Source organism: Triplophysa dalaica, chromosome 24 (assembly GCF_015846415.1).
Source record: "Triplophysa dalaica isolate WHDGS20190420 chromosome 24, ASM1584641v1, whole genome shotgun sequence".
NCBI lineage: Eukaryota > Metazoa > Chordata > Actinopteri > Cypriniformes > Nemacheilidae > Triplophysa > Triplophysa dalaica.
Window position 1 is genome coordinate 2,030,215 of NC_079565.1, and position 17,955 is coordinate 2,048,169.

The 17,955-nt window shown below is 39.8% G+C and overlaps 2 protein-coding genes across 3 annotated transcripts; one reads left to right on the forward strand and one right to left on the reverse strand.

Annotated features, from left to right (window-relative positions):
* Positions 1–27: 27 nt before the first annotated feature.
* On the reverse strand, positions 28–7,386 carry pidd1 (p53-induced death domain protein 1). 2 transcript variants are annotated; one of them, XM_056739519.1, is made up of 17 exons: positions 7,226–7,386; positions 6,493–6,742; positions 5,653–6,162; positions 5,176–5,583; positions 4,868–5,023; positions 4,647–4,698; positions 4,032–4,233; positions 3,809–3,951; positions 3,555–3,723; positions 3,208–3,355; positions 2,700–2,835; positions 2,477–2,627; positions 2,277–2,400; positions 2,057–2,172; positions 1,844–1,951; positions 1,431–1,609; positions 28–682 (listed from the first exon to the last, which is right to left on the reverse strand). In XM_056739519.1, the coding sequence occupies exons 2-17, from the start codon at positions 6,596–6,598 to the stop codon at positions 451–453; spliced, it is 2,940 nt and encodes a 979-aa protein (XP_056595497.1). In that variant the 5' UTR covers positions 6,599–6,742; positions 7,226–7,386; the 3' UTR covers positions 28–450. The 2 variants fall into 2 exon arrangements, with proteins under 2 accessions (XP_056595497.1, XP_056595496.1); XM_056739518.1 differs by having other exon boundaries at positions 1,431–1,951.
* Positions 7,387–9,676: 2,290 nt separating this feature from the next.
* Positions 9,677–17,162, forward strand: pnpla2 (patatin-like phospholipase domain containing 2). The gene is made up of 9 exons (XM_056739550.1): positions 9,677–10,086; positions 10,884–11,116; positions 11,208–11,273; positions 13,193–13,405; positions 13,535–13,595; positions 14,574–14,762; positions 14,991–15,123; positions 15,488–15,610; positions 15,833–17,162. Exons 1-9 carry the CDS (start codon positions 9,900–9,902, stop codon positions 16,095–16,097), a joined length of 1,470 nt encoding a protein of 489 aa, XP_056595528.1. The 5' UTR covers positions 9,677–9,899; the 3' UTR covers positions 16,098–17,162.
* Positions 17,163–17,955: the final 793 nt, after the last annotated feature.

A 17,955-nucleotide genomic window follows, 5' to 3' on the forward strand; every position in this document is an offset into this window, starting at 1 on the left:
TAAGAAAACGCGTTGCTTATACATAAATAGATTCATAGACAAATTATTTGTTTATTTATATATTTCAATGTTTTAATAATTTAAATTTGATTCACAGTGTTCTCACAAAACCTTTAAAAAAGCTTTCCACTCCAAAATCTAAAAAAATAACTTAAGAAGTAATATTCTGCATATCTATATACATACAAAAGAAACAACTGGAGGTGTTGAATATGAGTTGGATTTGTGTTAATTGGATTGTCATTAAGACAAAACGTCACAATGCAAAACTTCCTAACAGGCTTTTCCTCAGGGAATTCTTTTCACATTGGGGTGAAACATGACAGATTCAGGTTTAAATACTAAAACACATAATATTTTTGGCTCATTTGGCACACCGTAGATTTTGCCCTACAAGTTGGACACCGCAGGTCCACGTGAGAGATGCATAATTCTCCTCACGATCTCATGTCAGCTGGTTTCCGGGTTGACTGGCGTTGAAGCCTCCAGTCCGACTCTCTTAAGTGATTCTTCATACTTCCTTTTCCCGAGAGTCACTATGTCCTCCACTTCCTCCGCTAAGTCCCGCCTACCGCTGTCTACAAGGGCCTTCGTTAGCCGCTGCACTGCACCAGGTCCCGCCCCCTGCTGCCCTCTCGCCCAATAATAGAGCATCGCCGATACCTGGGCACCAAAGTTGTCCCTGAGAGGAGATAAACAGGGATATGGCATTATGTGATTTGTATGATTATTTTAATGGTCATTTACACTTTGACTGCTGCTTCATTTAGAGTGTTATGCAGTATATACATTTGATTATAACGATATACGTAGATGTTTATAAAATGAAAAATATGAAATGCTGGCATATGCGAAATATCACTTGAAATAAAAAAAAACTAAATAAATTATAAACAGACCATAATAACTGGATACATTTTGTGCCTGGAATATGTTCACATGACATTTTTACTGTTTGCAACATTATTAATTTGATTTAATTCATAAATTCTCTGTAATAAAAGTACACACTTTGTGTGTGTGTAAATATGTGTGCATGGATGCGTGTGTGTCCTGCAGTGTCCCAGATGGCTTTGGTGTCATGAAAGAGATTAAAACAAACACTCAACATTCTCCTCATCCACCATCTCTCTGTTCACGCTGTAACACCTCTCTAATTCGAAAAGCTTTTCCAGAGGTTGTGAGTGAGTTTTGCAACAACACATCTGTCATTTACCAAACTCATCTGGAATTTGTGGTTTTCACCTGGTTCCATTTTTATCTTTTCTAACAGTTCAATAACTCATATGGAGAGACACCTTTACTCTCAAGAATGCTCATAAATAAGGTGGCTGGTAACCTCTCTTGAGCATCATGGCATCAGTTCCACATGATTTATAGCCTGTTGTACATTTGAAACAGCACCATCTGCTGGTCGACTTTGTTCCCACCTGTGCTGGTTTCTGATTCTCTCCAGCTGGTCGTAGCTCATGCCCAGGTTAATGCCGATGTTCTGCCACTCCTGGTTGATGCGTAAGGAGATGGACAGCAGGTTGGTTTCAGTGAGATAACCACTCTCAGGGTCGCCAAGATTAAGCTCACCACAGATGTTCCCTTCACAGTCTGCACCCTGAGTATGTGTACACACAACACAATAGCTCTTAGATTTTCCAGTAAGAAGTCTTAATCTCAAGCTTATGTAGTTCTTATTCTCCGTTGTGAAAATTAAGCTCTCTCGCTTTCTACTGAATACATTCTGTGTGTTCTGTTTTTCAGTGCATTCTGGGATTTTCTCATTGTTAAACGTAAGAACACTAGGAAGCACACAAGGGTTAGAGCTGTAATGTGCTCCAGGACGTCTTACAGAAAGTCGGAGTGGAAGTGTGGCCAACCACTGTTCATCGTGACCTTTCCTTTTACAAGCCACTTCCTCTGGAAGGTCATCAGGCACTTCACCCCTGTAAAACGAGACCTGTAGAGACACACAAATTACTCAATTTTGTGTACGACGCACGTCTTTAATGAGCTTTTTTGCAGGAGAAAGTTCAGTTGACTTTTAACATTGGACCCATTTCACCTGCCCTCTGATGGTGCCTTGCTGTGGGGCGGCCGGGCACACGTGAACCTCTTTAATGTTCTTCAGATGAGAGTAAAATGTGAAGGAAAGTCGGCCGTCTTTGCAGTCGGGACGATCTAAGAACACAATCATTCAAGTGAATTCAGTCAAAACACATTGTGCTGAAAACATCAGCTGTGCGAATAATGTGTAGCCTCTTTGTGCCTGTGTGTGCGCTCACCGGCGTTGACATTTATGCCCCTCTCAAAGCCAGCGAAGAACTGCTCTCCCTCCAGCAGGATACACAGCTCTGATGGCTGAGGACCTTCATATTGCTCAGAGAGAGACACCAACCTGCCTTCAGCCTACACACACACACACACACAAATGTCAGAAATCACACACTTCACCTTTAACCTACACACAGACGCAAACACACACCTTGTCAGATGGCAGACACTGGAGCAGAACCTGAGCTGGGTCTGTTTTCCTCTGTAGCACCAGGAATCGAACCCGGAACTGTTTCAACCGGTGATACATCTTCCTGACAACCCCGCTTACACATCTGTTAGTGGTGTACCACAGCCAGTACCTAAACACACACGTATAACACATTGAACAGACTTGTGTGTTTGCCTGTGTGTGTGTGTGTGCAGACTCTCACCATGAAAAGTGTGTGATGGAGAAGATGGCGTAGATGTGCGTGAATTGGAGGGACACCTGTGAAGTGATGTCAGTCCAGGTGTGAGCAGCGGGGTCACCGTGCATCAGGTGCAGACGGCACGTGTCCACCATGTGTCCTAAACACACACACAAACCTGAAATATGCATGTATGACACATAGTCCGTTGTTCAATATCAACAAATCAAACAGCACAATGTGTATTTTACAGAATCACATTTATTTATTAAGAAATAGTAAAATAGGATTTTCTTGCAAGTGTCACTTGTGTTGATATTTGATCAAATGCAATAACATTTAGACATTTGTAGACCTGACTACAAACATTGTCCACTGTATGAAAGCACACGGCACACATTCTTCATTTGTTGAACTCAAATAATGAAAGCTCTGATGTCTGCGTTTAAATCTCTTAAATAAGACTCTAATAAGCTTATGATTTGTTGAGTTAGCTTGGGTCAGTTTGCACTTCGTCTGTATGATGTTGTACCAGTGACTCCAGGTGGAAGAGGAATCTGTACTGTGATTGGCTGAAGGAAGTGCATGCTGGGAGTTTGAGAGAGGCAGAGCAGTGGACTGGCACTTGCCAGAGGGTCTCCGGACAGATCTTGTACCTCAGAGAGCGACACCTGCAGGACCTTAAAATTGGATCACATCTTCCATTAAGTTTGTTATCAGTAATAACATAAAGATGACTGAACTACTGTTATATTTCTGTGAATTTATTATGTTTACATTTGTACATTTCATGCTCAAAAAATAAAAAGCAATACAATAATCAGATTGGTCAATCATACATTTGTAATGAAAGGATGTGCTATTTCATTTATTACAGACCTGTAGTGTAACAGTATGTGTCTCTGCTGTGCACTCCGGAGGGAAGGTAAGTTTGATTCCCGGGTTGAATTGTGACACCAGCATCGCCCCCACTGAGACACCGAGCAAACGTCCAGGAAAGGACGAGAGACGACTACAAACCATGAGAACTGAGTAACACTGCAGCAGGCTAACTACACACACAAAATTGAGTATTAAATACAGATAAACAAATGTTAATGGTCAGATCATTGTAGATTTAATCATGTGCTCACCCGTGCTGGGCGACCTCCCGGCCGGCAGCTGTGTCTCTCACTGCCTCTCCTAGTCTGGGTTTGAAGCGCCGTCCAAGACTGTCCGTCAAACCTGCGCACCTCCACATCTCCTTTGCGTCTTTTACGATAGGGTATGCACACCTCTACCGGCTACGAAGTGAGCAAAAGTCATCATTTTATCATACAAACATTATACAAACTAAAAGTCTCAAATGTGTCTCACCTTCTCAAACGAGGCTCCATGTGGGCGGAGCTCTAGCGGGTGGCTCAACAGGACATCATGCTCCCCGAGCCACACCCACTTCCGGTCCGGTCTCCTCTCCGCCCACTCGAGCTGTGTGACTGTGCTTGTGCATCTGCGCGGAAACAAGAGCTCCGCCCCTCCGGGAAGAAACACATGGCAACCAGAAGGTGATAATGAAAACCTGTAGGAGGGGAGAAAAGAGATTGGCTGATGGAATACGAGCATACCACACAATGTATACTGTATACTACCATGAAAAAGTACGCAAAACACGGTTTAAAAAATATTTTGGATAGTAATATGGTTGTCTCATGACACATTGTGCAGTGCATAATAAATATGGTTTTGTCTGATTTTTATTTACAGATACATGTCATGATTTACCAATTGATAAAGCTTAAAAAAAATATTGGCTTATCATTTTGCTCCAGAATATATGTATTAACTCTATAATCATTTTGATTATTTTAATGAGGGATGTTTGTGTTTTTCAGAGTGTTCCATATCTGATCACAACATTTTCAGGGGATGAGTAAATTATGAAAGAATTGGTTTGGGTGACGTTTCCTTTAAACGAAAGTGAACTCAGGTCACCTGTGTTGATCATATTTAAGGTGGAGCTCGGGAATCTCCAAATCCTCCGAAACTGTAAAACACAAACAATGGATTTAAATGGAATTTCTCTTCACTGATAATCGATAAATGTACAGAAATCCAAAAAAAAACCATCAAGAGTATTTTGAAAAGCTTCTCACATTAAAAAAAAGTTATCATTAAAAGACTACTGGACTATGATAGTATTAAGGCTCTTTGACCTGGTGTCACAGGGGCGAGGGGCGGTGGGGTCGGGGGGCGACCCAGCGGGTTGTTCCGCACATCCAGTTTAAGTAGCGGGAGGGAACGCAAACTTTCTGGAACACTTCTTAAATCATTACTCTGAATTCCTAGATGCCTCAGAGAATGAAGAGAACCTGAGAGAGAGAGAGAGAGAGAGAGAGAGAGCAAACTACATGACATAACAGATTTTACAATCTGTTTATTCATACAAAGTTATAACATTGAAAATAAATGTTAAACCAGTTCAAAAAGTCTGCATCTAAACGTTGCTGTGTCCCGGCCTTACCCAAACTCTCTGGTAGCACCCTGAGTCTGTTATTGGACAGCTCCAGCGTGTGTAAGTTCTCCAGTTGTCCCAGTTCATCTGGAAGACCCTCCAGCAAGTTAAAGGACACGTCCAGTTTCTCCATCGCGCGGAGGAGGGCCACCACCCGGGGCAGATCCACCAACCTGTTCCCCATCAGGTTCAACCTCTGAAGGGACACCAGCGAATCCAGACCCTCGGGTAGAGCCGACAGCTCATTGTGACACAGCAAGAGCTCATGAAGGTGAGATAGGGAGAGAATGCAGGTAGGAAGAGACGAGAGCCGGTTGAATGAGAGATCCAGATGAACGAGGAAAGAGGAGAGAGAGGGAGGGAGAGAGGTGACGAGACCGGGTAGAGGGTCACCAGAGGTGTCGTGGAAGCAGTTTCCTTGAGTTGGAGACAGAATCGTGTAAGAGGAAGATAAACACATTAAAAGAAGAGAGATCGAGTGTGTACCTCTGATAGCCAGTGAGCGCAGGTGTTTGAGTCGGGGCAGTACTTCGAGCGCTCTGTCTAGCGCCCCCTTGTGCTCTGAGCCCAGTCTGAGGTACTGCAGGTCTCTCATCCGCTCCGGAACGCACTCCCATAACACCGGCAGAACTCCTGCTCCGCCCCGATACACATCCAGCACCAGCCGGCCCTCCACCAGCCCGCCGTCCAGCTCCACCGACGGAGGAAGAGGAGGAGAGAGAGAGGGCAGAGAAGAGGAAGAAGACGACATGCTGAGGAGCGAGACAGCAGGAGAGGTAGAAGGGGGTGCGCAGTCTGAGATGGACGGAGCCCAGGTGTCCGTCAGTCCCGAGGAGAGAGAGGGAGGGTCTTTGTTATCTGCTCCGATTGCCGATCTCAACATCGGAGTTTCAAAAACGTTCATCTGCTCAACTCTGGTTGAGTTCAGACAGAAATCCGGTGAGGTGTGTGAATGAACCCTTTCCACTTCTGCACCAGTCGTCGGCTCTCTTTCATCTAGACGGACACAAAATCATTCCATTGATTAAATTTTCAAAATCATGCCACTTGATAGTGGTTTCTGTTTAGAATTGACTTCATTTATATAATTAATTTAATAGTTTGAATTAATAGAAAACTGAACAGTTTGTTCAGCCAAAAGCAGTGGCCAAAAAAGCAGGGCTCCAATTTTGGAAAATTGACATTCAACTCGTTCTTCAAGTATATTATTACAAATGTATGAAAGATGTTTTCTGCACGTTGCACAGACGTGTTTGGTGTGTATCAGCACAACGACAATAACCAAGAATGAATTCCCAAAAAAAAAGACATACCATAAATACATACCTCTATCCGTCCGTGGTCGTGTCATCGCTCCTCTTTCCTCCTCTCTTTCTCCATCATCTGTGATGGTCCATCCCCTCTCCTCAACCTGTTCATTCAGTCTCTCCATCTATTCTCTGTTGAGTCCTTCAGCTCCTCCTACAAACAGCACCCGCTAGCACGAGTGCTGAAGCTGACGTCTTCATCCTCATCTTTCCATGTCTTTGGTGGGATCATATCTGTAGACCCGGCATCCATGTCCAGACATGTCCCTCTACAGAAGTGAAAAAACATCATTCACAGAGAGAGAAAGGTGTTAATTGAAAAATACTTCAAATCTGGAAGTCAACAGTAAAATTCACCATCTACATCAATATATCAACCATTATACAGCATACCATATGACGTCATATGATGCCTGGCAATATATAACCTTCTCTCCAGATATAATGTGCTATCATTACAGTTGTTCTTGTAACTACAGTAAAACCATAGAACACATACAGAGATGTCCTTTCAATAGTTTAAGAAACGTTATATTCATTTGTGTAGGTCACATTGTGGATCCAACAAATGAAGAATCACTGTAGGTTCCGTAGCTCTTATAACTAAGTTACTTTGTGATTTTGTAGGGCACCAAACTTCATTCATTTACGAATTCGTACGTGTACATAAATAAAGCAAGTTTAACTCATGTAAACTAGTAACAGAAAAAATATGTGACAGCTAAACTCTCATAACTCTCGCAAACACTTACACAACTGCTGTATAGCAAGCACGCGCTTCTTGACGCCCCTGCAACCTTAAAACAATACAATAAAATGAACATGAAGAAAACTAAAAACAAACTTCTACGAAGTGTTTACACATGTGAAATATCATGGGTTAACTTCCGTGTTGCGCGCACATGTTTCGGGAACTTTGAGCAAAAGGCGGGACGGAATCTCTTAAAGAGACAGCGACCACTAAAAAGAAATCTCTCAACAGAATAGAATAGAATAGAAAAGAAAGGGCATCTTTGCACTTGTCTTTTAAAATATTTAGTTTTGGAACTTTGAGCAAAAGGAGGGACGGAATCTCTTAAAGAGACAGCGACCACTAAAAAGAACTCTCTCACATGCACCCAATAGAATAGAATAGAATAGAATAGAATAGAATAGAAAAGAATAGAATAGAATAGAAAGGGCATCTTTGCACTTGTCTTTTAAAATATTTAGTTTTGGAACTTTGAGCAAAAGGAGGGACGGAATCTCTTAAAGAGACAGCGAACACTAAAAGAGCTCTCTCACATGAACCCAATAGAATAGAATAGAAAAGAATAGAATAGAATAGAATAGAAAGGGCATCTTTGTACTCGTGTTTTAAAATAAACATTTTTTTCTGTAAAATCCAGATTTGTACATTTGTAAATGTGGATGTAAAGTCCAGATTTGTTTGCTTGAATGTGTTGGTGTGATTATACAAGAGAGAATGAAGTGTTTCTCTTGGTGTTGCTGTGTTTGATTATAAGCGTGTCTGAACATGTTCCATTCGAGCACCTGCTGAAGTGTGCCATTGGATTTTCCCTATGAGACCAGAGGCAAAGAATCCATGATACATTTTCTGTTCAAGACAAGAATAGTGCATGAGATAAACATCCGAGCAGCCAAAGAATTTTATTTTGAAACATGAGAAATGTATGAACTGGGTCGGTCTGATATCATAACAATACAATATTTTGTATTGTTTTTTTCCGACAGTTATGCTGTATAAGTGAGAGGTGAAATAAAAAAAGACTTCATGTCAACTAACAAACTGATTCTTTTTAAACATCAGTGTTTAGAGGAAATGGCCCATGATTGACCCCACAAAAGTATATTTTGGAGTTCCTTGAGATGCTGTTTATTAAAAGCACTTGCGGTCTAAATGTGGGCCAAAGGATTCAGTTTTGCAGTTGTTATTTCACAACATATGTTTTAAGAAACAGCTAAGGAACAGAAAGGTCTCTTTCATCGTGTTCTAAAAGTATTTGCATATCAAAGATTTCAAAAAAAGATTGTTTAATTCGCATCTTGCTTTCAACATATACGGCTGTTATTTTAAAATGATGTCATATGGACGTGACTTATTGTAATGAAGGTTAAAGCAAAACAAAAAGTGACCAGTTACAATACACTTTGTATTAATATAAATCATAATGTTACATTTAAATCGTTCATCAACATGTTGTGTCTTCAACTTACACAATACAAACAGTAACAGACTATTAATGTCTTTCTACAAGTTGACCACTTATAAAAACCATTACAACAACAACAGTAATAATAATATTAATAATAAAATCAATTTATACAGAACACATCTGTGAGATTTGTAAATGTCACTGTTTGTAAATGCATTTATTTGTTCCATCTGTGTGCATTTGGTATTTATTTTTAGGATCGGTATCTTTGATTATTATTTGGCAAATCACTAAATCCCATAAAAGCATAACAAGTGTGTTTCAATCCCACCATCACAAATTACTGTATGTTCTATTGCTATCCCTGAGAAGAATTGTTGGAGAGTTCCCCAGAATTTTAATTTGTGGAACTGTGGTGGTTCCACCTCCCGGACTGGATAAACACATTATTTTCTCTAGTTTCAGCTTTGTCGAAAGTGAACTTTCAAACATCCCAGAGCAAACTGTGAGAACACTTCCCGTGTTCCACTAATAAACACACAAAGGGGCTTTCTAGGGATGACAAAACTTTTCTAAAGTTAGGAGAGCGATCAAAACATTTCTACAGGGTATTCTGTCCTCGCAAAGCCCCCGGGGGGACATATTTTTACAACAGTGTCAATTGGGAGGAACCCTGGTGAGATGTTGTAAAACACTGTACAAAGGTGGAAAACACAATTCAGAGGGAAAAACAACATACAGAGGATGGGTCGACAGTCCTTTTTACGTCACGTTTATTGACGTTATATTGACACTGATTTAAGAAAAAATATTCAAATCTAAAATACAATAAAAGCCAAATATATTTGTATATTAAATAAATTAATAAAATTGGCGAGTTTAAAATCAACAAATAAATCGACATTTTTATATAGAACACAAGGGCGCGTGACAGCGCACGTTCGTGGAAACATTTCAAATGACAGCTCAAGGGGGAGGGGCGGGGTCTACGCTCGCAGCGTCTGATTGGCTAACACCGACGACAACACTCCAACACATCACCACGCCCCTCCCCTCGCACTTGCATAACAACCGGTGCCGAAGTCAACAAAACTAACTCGCCGGTGACTTTACACAAAGTTATATTAACACGATAGATGTCGAGTTCAGGACATTAAAAGAAATAGTCAGTTTCAGTTAAATACGTTAATATTGTGGTGGTGTATCTGAAACATCGATGTGTCAAACGCGGGAGGATTTTAACAAAGATTGCCATTAAGAATCGTTCAGCATGTTTCCTCTCGACTCTCCGTGGAACATTTCTTTCGCCGGATGTGGTTTTCTCGGGATTTATCACATTGGAGTCGCGAGCTGTCTACAGGAACAAGCGCCGTTCCTGGTGGAGAACGCGCGTCACGTTTACGGCGCGTCCGCAGGCGCGCTCACGGCCTCTGCACTTGTCGGCGGGGCATGTCTGGGTAAACTCAAAAAGTCTTAATAATCATGTTTTTTAGGCTTTACATTAATACAAATGCGAATAAAATATCAATAAAACTTGTTTTAGTAGTAATATTCACAAACAAACATTGTACTTTAGTTATACAATGTTTCCTAGACTAGTGTCACTGTGATTAAAAAGTAATCTTTGACATATTGAAAAATATTTAGTATATCTGCAAATAGCATAATAATTATTAATAATTTATCATAATAATAAATTAACCATGGTTTTAATACGTTTAAACTATAGTTACTGTATTGAAAACATAGTAGACTGCCCCAAATGTACCATGGTACGGAAAGCATAGTTTAACCGTGGTAATTGTATTTAAACTAATACAAAACCTCCAAAATAAACATTACTTCAGGTTTACTATAGTAAAACTGTATTCAACAGTTGTAGTGCGGGGGTAAACATGCACCATGGTAATAAATGGTATTTTCTATGTACTTTAGGTGTCCTCTTGTACCCTGGTACAGGCATGAGTAGAACCTTAAAACAAATATGATCATATCGTAACCATTTATTAGCATGACACATGAAACACCCATGATATTACCTCTGACATCATTGCTGTACCGTGATACTGCTGTGCTTTTTACCATAGGGGTATTTAATAACAGTTTAATCTGCTGCCAGCACACATTTCTGTTGATCTATACTTAGAAATTGTGTGTCAAAGATCACACCGCTCGTGTACCATCACATAACATTCACCTGTTGCTTATTGTCTATGTTTCAACATTGCCTGCTGTCTCTCTGTTCGTGTGACAGGAGAGGTGGGTGCCAACTTCATAGATATGGCTAAAGAAGCCCAAAAGCGCTTCCTGGGGCCCATGCACCCTTCCTTCAACCTGGTTAAGATCCTGCGGGTCATGATGCATCAGGCGCTGCCAGCCGACGCTCACAAAATTGCCAACGGGCGTCTGGGCATCTCTCTGACTCGGGTCACTGATGGAGAGAATGTGCTGGTGACACACTTTAGCAGTAATGAAGAACTGGTGCAGGTGTGTGACATAGATTTGATATTGTTTAGATTCAGGATACATCAGATTTTTTAATCATTTGTGTGTTTTTTGTGTGTGTCTGTGAGCACAGGCGTGTATATGCAGCACTTACATTCCCGTGTACTGTGGCCTGATTCCTCCAACCCTGCAGGGTGTGGTGAGTGTCCAATCAGCTATTGTATTTATTTACCCATAATTCATTTCGATCTGAGCTATGTGATAAGAGTTTTTGTTGACTTCAAAACCTGAATATAACTCTTTCTTCTGTGGAACACAAAAGAAGATATTTTGAGAAATGTGTTTTGTGTTCGAACAATTGAAGTCAATGGTGTTTAAATAAAGTCCGTTTACGGAAGTCGGGCCACTCGGCGGCCATGTTTGCAACGCATTCGGGCAGTTAATAGCAAGTCCACAGTCCTATGTTGGGCAGATATTTTTATCCGTTAACAATCAAACAGCATATTTCCGATGAACTGTACCATAACTTAGGGTTTGCAACGCTTAATTTGCGCTAAAACTCACCTTTTGTGAGATCAACGATTGATTGAGGATTGGCTCGCTTCACTGGAAGGCGGGACTTCCTTCGCTTGAGCGTTGCATCCCTACCAATTCATTGTACTAGCAGTGCTTTGTTAATATTAATATCTTTGCTTTAATGTTGTTTGAACATTCTTGAAAATATCTTCATTTGTGGTCTGCAGAAGAAAGACAGACATACAGGAAAGACATGTGGATAAATAAATGATAAAAGAAGAAAGAAAAACAATTAATTTGTATTTTGATCAATATAAATCTCTCAGGTTCTGCCTCTAATCGGTTTTGTAGTCTTTGCTAGTTTATTGACCTTTGTCTGGTACTAATGTATTCCTGTGTTGTTGTTTGTGGTTTTGTATGTAAGTGTGTTTGTCCAGGTCACATTTCACCCTAAAATCTAAAGAAATGATATGTCGCATGGAAGAAAATGAAGCACGTTTAGTACTATGAAGATTTTTGTCCGTTTATCTCCTCGAATGCTTATCAATTCAAATTGCTGTACCTCGATTCACAAATCATGTTTGTTATTGTACATTCCAATTAATATCAATCAAAGTGCAGTTGGTTTGTTTTGATTTAAGATATAATAACTAAAAAAATACAGCTAACTAACACACTAGCACCTATAAAAACATGATAGAATTTTTTTCATAATGGAGTTATCTCATTTTGGAACCAAACTCTTCATAACTATAAAGTTATATCAAGCAATAGCTATTTTTATTTAATTTCAATAAATATATTATTAAATGTAGTTTAAAAAGTCAATTAAATGTAGTGAATAAAAATAATAACGTTACAATGGAAATCTTACATTTGTAATTTTTTTTATTGGAATGTGTTTGCATTCTTCATTGATAATTTTGGACATGTTGATCTTTAATTGCTCTTTTTTTCGAGTCATGATGTAATATTCAACCTGTACATCTCATGGAATTCAGTCTTATACACTTTAACTTTTCATTTACAGTATGTTTGTTTGTGTTTGTGTGTTACTGTGCCCTAAACGTCCAGACATCAGAATAATCCACTCTCTCTCCGTCTCCATCTGACTCCCTTGTTAAACAGCCGCACCAAAATAATCTTTCTGATATATAACAAATGACTCATTAAATGGAAGCAATTCAGGATATTGCTTTCGTGTGTGTTTGCTCTTATTCGGCGAGGACCTGATCTCAGATCAGTAGTACTGAGCGGGTGTCCATAAGCCAGTGTTGACACAGCTGGCACGTGGCACAGCAGGTCGTCCAAGTGGGCGACTCTTGCAGCTCCCTCTGCGCCCGAGCAAGCGAGTGAATGAGTCAGTGTGTGTGTGTGTGTGTGTGTATGTTGGCAGGGATTACTGTATGTTTGCATATCTGCGTTGGCAGTTTGTGTTCCAAACAAGCATCCCAAATGATGCCTGTGTGCGTGTGACTGCCGTAGCTCACTGTTCTTTTTATAGTGTTGTGGCATCTCGGTAAAACATTGACTTGGATTTCTGATCTATATTTAATGTTATGTTCATAGTTTGTGTCAAAGATGTCTCTCTCTCTATTTCAGCGGTATGTGGACGGGGGCATCAGTGATAATTTACCGCAGTACGAACTGAAAAACACCATCACGGTGTCTCCGTTCTCTGGAGAAAGTGACATCTGCCCACGAGACATCAGCTCCACCAATCTGCACGAGCTCAGATTCACAAACACCTCCATTCAGTTCACGCTAGCCAACCTGTACAGAGTCACCAGAGCTCTCTTCCCACCTGACCCTCTGGTACAAACACACACACATTTATGTACACTTTCTGTCTATTGAATTTTCCCAGTTAGCCTAAAATACACCGGCTGTCAACAGAATCACATTTATGCCTCTTGCTCACGTCAGCATTTTCCTCTTCCTCAGGCCATGAAGAATATGTGCAAGCAGGGATATAGAGATGCTTTACACTTTCTCAAGACTAATGGTGAGTTTATCTCCAGATTTCACTCTGGAGTTATTTTATACATCCGCATATTTCACCAAACCAAACGCTTCGTTTACTTCTGAATATGAGCAGGTGCCGCTGATATCATGAACTGTGAATGGTATACAGTTTATTATCTACAAGCCTCACAGCTGTGTTAGTGAAGATTGGTTTTTATTTCTGGTGGAAGTGAAATGAGATTTGTGTTTGAGTGACATCTAGTGGCCAACACTTGCATTGGTACCCAAAAATCTTTTTGGCTATGCAGTGATGGGTAATGAGCAGTGTTGGGCAAGTAATCTGAAAAAGTAATTCATTACTAGTTACGAATTACATGTGCAATAGTCTCTTTTAATTCATTCAAATAAATCATATAAAACTACATAAAGTAGAATTATTAAATGACCAAAGTATTACAAATGTGAGAATTATACATTAAAGTATGGATGTAATTACACATGTATTACACAAAGTATTTAGTTAAATTGCATCAGAAGTAACTGTAATTAAATTACAGAGAAATACCCTTACTTTACTTTTTCAAGGGAAAAGTAATTAAAGTACTTGGTAATTAGTTGCAACCAACACAGGATATATGTATATATATATATATATATATATATATATATATATACATTTTAATAATAATAAAAGAATAACAAATTAAGTTGAGAATAAAGCCACAAATAATTATTAATAGAAAACAGGTGATACCAAATCAGGACTAAATGTAATTTAATTTCTTTGCTGTTATTAGTTTTTATTATTTTAAATTATTCCATGTTTGGTCCTCCATAGTGTTCTGCTTAAATCTTTAGAAGTTGTGTTTGATTTTATTTGAATCGCTCACATCCCTCACATCTCCGATGGTCACAATATCTGTATTGCAAATATGCACAAATGATGCTGTGTTGCATGTTCAGTGTGTGCACAAGTAGATAGATCTTTTTTCATCATGTGTGTGTGTTTGTTTTCTAGGCTTGTTACAATATCGCGGCCCACACCGGATGCTTGCCATCGCTGGTGGTGGTGCTGAGGGTGACAATGAGGATGATGAAGGTCATAATGAAGAGTCACAGAGAAGATGTGAGAGAGAAACAGAGGCCAATGATCTCGCGAGGATCGAGGAACACATCTTTGAACATCTGCCTCCTCGAGTACATCAAGGTGCTGATAGATAACAGAATCGTGATTATAGTTCATTTAAAGTATAAGAATTCATTCTGACACCGTGGTAATACTATAGTTTCACACAGTATCAGAAAGATTCATGGTATTGCCATGTTTTTTACCTATGCTATGATAAAACCATGATTTTATTGAAACTTTTTAAGAGCAACCTATATTCTAAACAAAATAAACAAAATGTGTAATAAATCTGTTGTCTTTCATCAGCACTGCTCGAGGCGTGTAAAGAAAGGCGGAGCCTGTCGCAGTCACTAAGCAACCTGTTGCCCGTCAGGATGGCGTCGGCCATCTTGTTTCCCTACACACTTCCTCTAGAATCAGCCGTGTCGATGAGTATCAGGTAATTCTGACAAATACCAGTGTTCATAAAGTATCAAATACATGAAGGGGGCAGATGAACACATGGCATGTGCCAAATCTATAATATAAGATATTGGCAGATAAAAATAAAGGCAACAAAAACATACGGTGAGCAAAATGACATGGAGTCTATAGTTTTATAGTGTAAGAGGTGACATTTTATGCACAAATACACATACTTATGTACGTATAAAAGTTTGTCTCCCATACGTTATGTGGGTTACATAATCAATCAAGCATTAGAAAGTTTCAAACTTTCACTTTTGTTCATCAGGCTGTGAAATCGTGAAACTGAACAATGAATAAATTGATATATATTATATATATTTCTCTCTTTTTCTCAGACTGTTGGAGTGGTTGCCAGATATTCAAGAGGATGTGGGCTGGATAAAAGAGCAAACAGTGAAACTGCTGCAAAGTTTAGTAACTCATGCAGGAAGGAGCATGTCGCAGCAGGTGTCTGCACGGTGAGAAAACACTCATGTGTGCGCACACACACACACACACACATGCATAGATCTCTCACCCACTAGGAGACAGCATGTTTTTCTCGAAACTATTCCTAAGTACCATTAAACGAAAACAGCACTGCTGTTGTGCATATTTCAAAAATAAACTTTCACTTGATATTCTAAAAACACATGACGGTTTGAAGAATTTAAACAATATTTGTATTCTGCCCATTACAGCTTTTCCTATCAGCTGGAATTTAAACATTCCCAGTCCGTCCCGGCCAGCTTCAGCGCGGCCAGCCTGCTCCCGGGTTGGATCAGTGGGGGCAGCTCATCTGTGTTAGATGCCATGTTGCGATTGGATCAGTATCAGCGTCAACTCCTTCCAGGGTTATTCTGCGTAAATCTGGACCTCCGAGGGTCTTTCTCCACCAGTTCAATGACTGAGAAGCTCCAAGACGTTGATGAGGGTCTTACCATGCGCCCACTTGGACCCTCCTAACACCAGCTTGCTTCCTTAACAATAGGGATATTATATCCCACAATGCCATGTTCCATGAAGTGACTTCTGAGAGTGAGGCCTTGTGCTGAACTTTAAACATTTCAAGGCCTGATGGTGTGCATCATCGGAATGAAATTTCATCAAACACTCTGGGATTCTTTCGCTTTGCTTTTTGTAAAGATTGATTTTATCTCGCACCCGACGAGGTTCTTTTGATGCAATCATGTCTTCCTGGAGACTTTATATTTATTTACTCATAACCTGGGATACTGGATGTTTTCAATTTGAATGTCGGGATGAAAGGCTGTTTTTCAGAATGCAGTTTCATTTTAAAGAAACGTTCTGAATTTATTGCAAGTTAAGATCTACATTTTAAAAATCTCTGGAGCATCAGCTTTGTTTGCTGTAGCGTCACATTTTAACCGCAACATAGATAAAAAACTGAAGGATAAAATCTATTTCTTTTGTTATGGGCGGTATGTCACTGATTTGGTTGTTTGTGTTTATCTTGCATTAAACAGAAAACATTCTGTATGGTTGTCGGAAAGAAATGTATGTCAGAAGGTTCTTGCGTGTGCTTTGCGTGTCGTATCGGTGGAAATTGTAAATTCAGAAAGTCATTGGATGCGTCTCACATGCCTGTCAACAGTATTTATGTTTTGAAGGAAAAAGTATGTCGAACTCAGTGCCAAACAAACTGAATGTTTCGAGACTCGGAAGGTTTATTTTGCATCCAGGATTTGCCCAGCATGTCTCGCTGTTTTTTGTATAGTTGTGTCCTATTTGATTTGTTTTGTTTATCTCAGATGTTCTTTTTTAAAACGGTTGCCAGACACGGATTATGCACTGATCTAATCTGTTAATCCGTGTAAATACTTTATAATCTTGGACTGGGTTTCTGGTGCGAGCCTGGTGCGAATAAAATACGTCTAATCTGCCTAATGTGCAAATCCAAGATCACGGCTGTTTCTGTAAAGTGTTAAACCTTCAGTACTGTAATCAACTTATACGTTTAAATATTAAAAGGTTTTGATAATTCACTTCATAAATTATATTTGAACCCTGCTTGTATGTGTGTTGTGTGTATGTGAAATGTTATTGAGGATACATTATAGATTAACCCATTAACAGAGCTCACTTGTGTTCTTTGAAACTACAGCATTTGATATTTATACGATATTCTTTGCATTATAGAGACTTCAAAAAGGTTTCCTTCTGTATAAAATCATTATTTTTAAGAGTGCTCGTCTGTTTTCCTAATGAATAAATGGAGATACAGTCATGAGGTGCCTGGGGAATGTTTGCAAATCTCCTGACTTTTATAGACATGCTTTTACCACTCTTGTAAACATTTACATTTCGCATTTACATATAAGTGTATTTATTTTGTTTATGAGCTCTTCTTCTCAAATTAATAGGAAAATTGGAGAGAAAGAAACATGAAATGAGTGCAAACGCACTCACAACACACCGTGCCACAACGCAGCCAAAGTACGAGTCAAGTTCAAGTGCGTGGGACGGGAGTGCGTCACTCCGACGCTGCGCTCCGATTGGCTAGCGGAGGCGCGTTCGGCTCGGCTTTCCGCGTCCGGCAGAGGGCGCGTTTTATTATTCCGCCTGTTGCGTTTCACCTCCTCTCTTTTCTGATCTAATAGCGTTGAGGGATTCGAATCTTTTAATGAATCGGGTCGTTCGAACGGCTCACTTCAAGGAACCGATTCACTGAAATCCTTCTCCAAATTCCTTCCATCGTATAGAATGCGTCAAATGGTTATATTGGGAGTCCTACTGGTTTTCAAATGGAGACTGTAATGGTCTCTGTGGGTCTCTGCTAATATGTTGGGAACCAACAGAACAC

Bases quoted from the DNA above. Each gene is read 5' to 3' on its own strand.
- pidd1 (XM_056739518.1), bottom strand. From the start codon at position 6,598: ATGGAGAGACTGAATGAACAGGTTGAGGAGAGGGGATGGACCATCACA. The intron at 2,628-2,699 runs GTGAGAGTCTGC...GTGTGTGTTTAG, and splicing joins TCCATCACACACTTTTCATG to GTACTGGCTGTGGTACACCA. The intron at 1,952-2,056 runs GTGAAATGGGTC...GTGTCTCTACAG, and splicing joins AAGGCACCATCAGAGGGCAG to GTCTCGTTTTACAGGGGTGA.
- pnpla2 (XM_056739550.1), top strand. From the start codon at position 9,900: ATGTTTCCTCTCGACTCTCCGTGGAACATTTCTTTCGCCGGATGTGGT. The intron at 11,117-11,207 runs GTGTGTGACATA...CTGTGAGCACAG, and splicing joins GTAATGAAGAACTGGTGCAG to GCGTGTATATGCAGCACTTA. The intron at 15,124-15,487 runs GTAATTCTGACA...TCTTTTTCTCAG, and splicing joins GCCGTGTCGATGAGTATCAG to ACTGTTGGAGTGGTTGCCAG.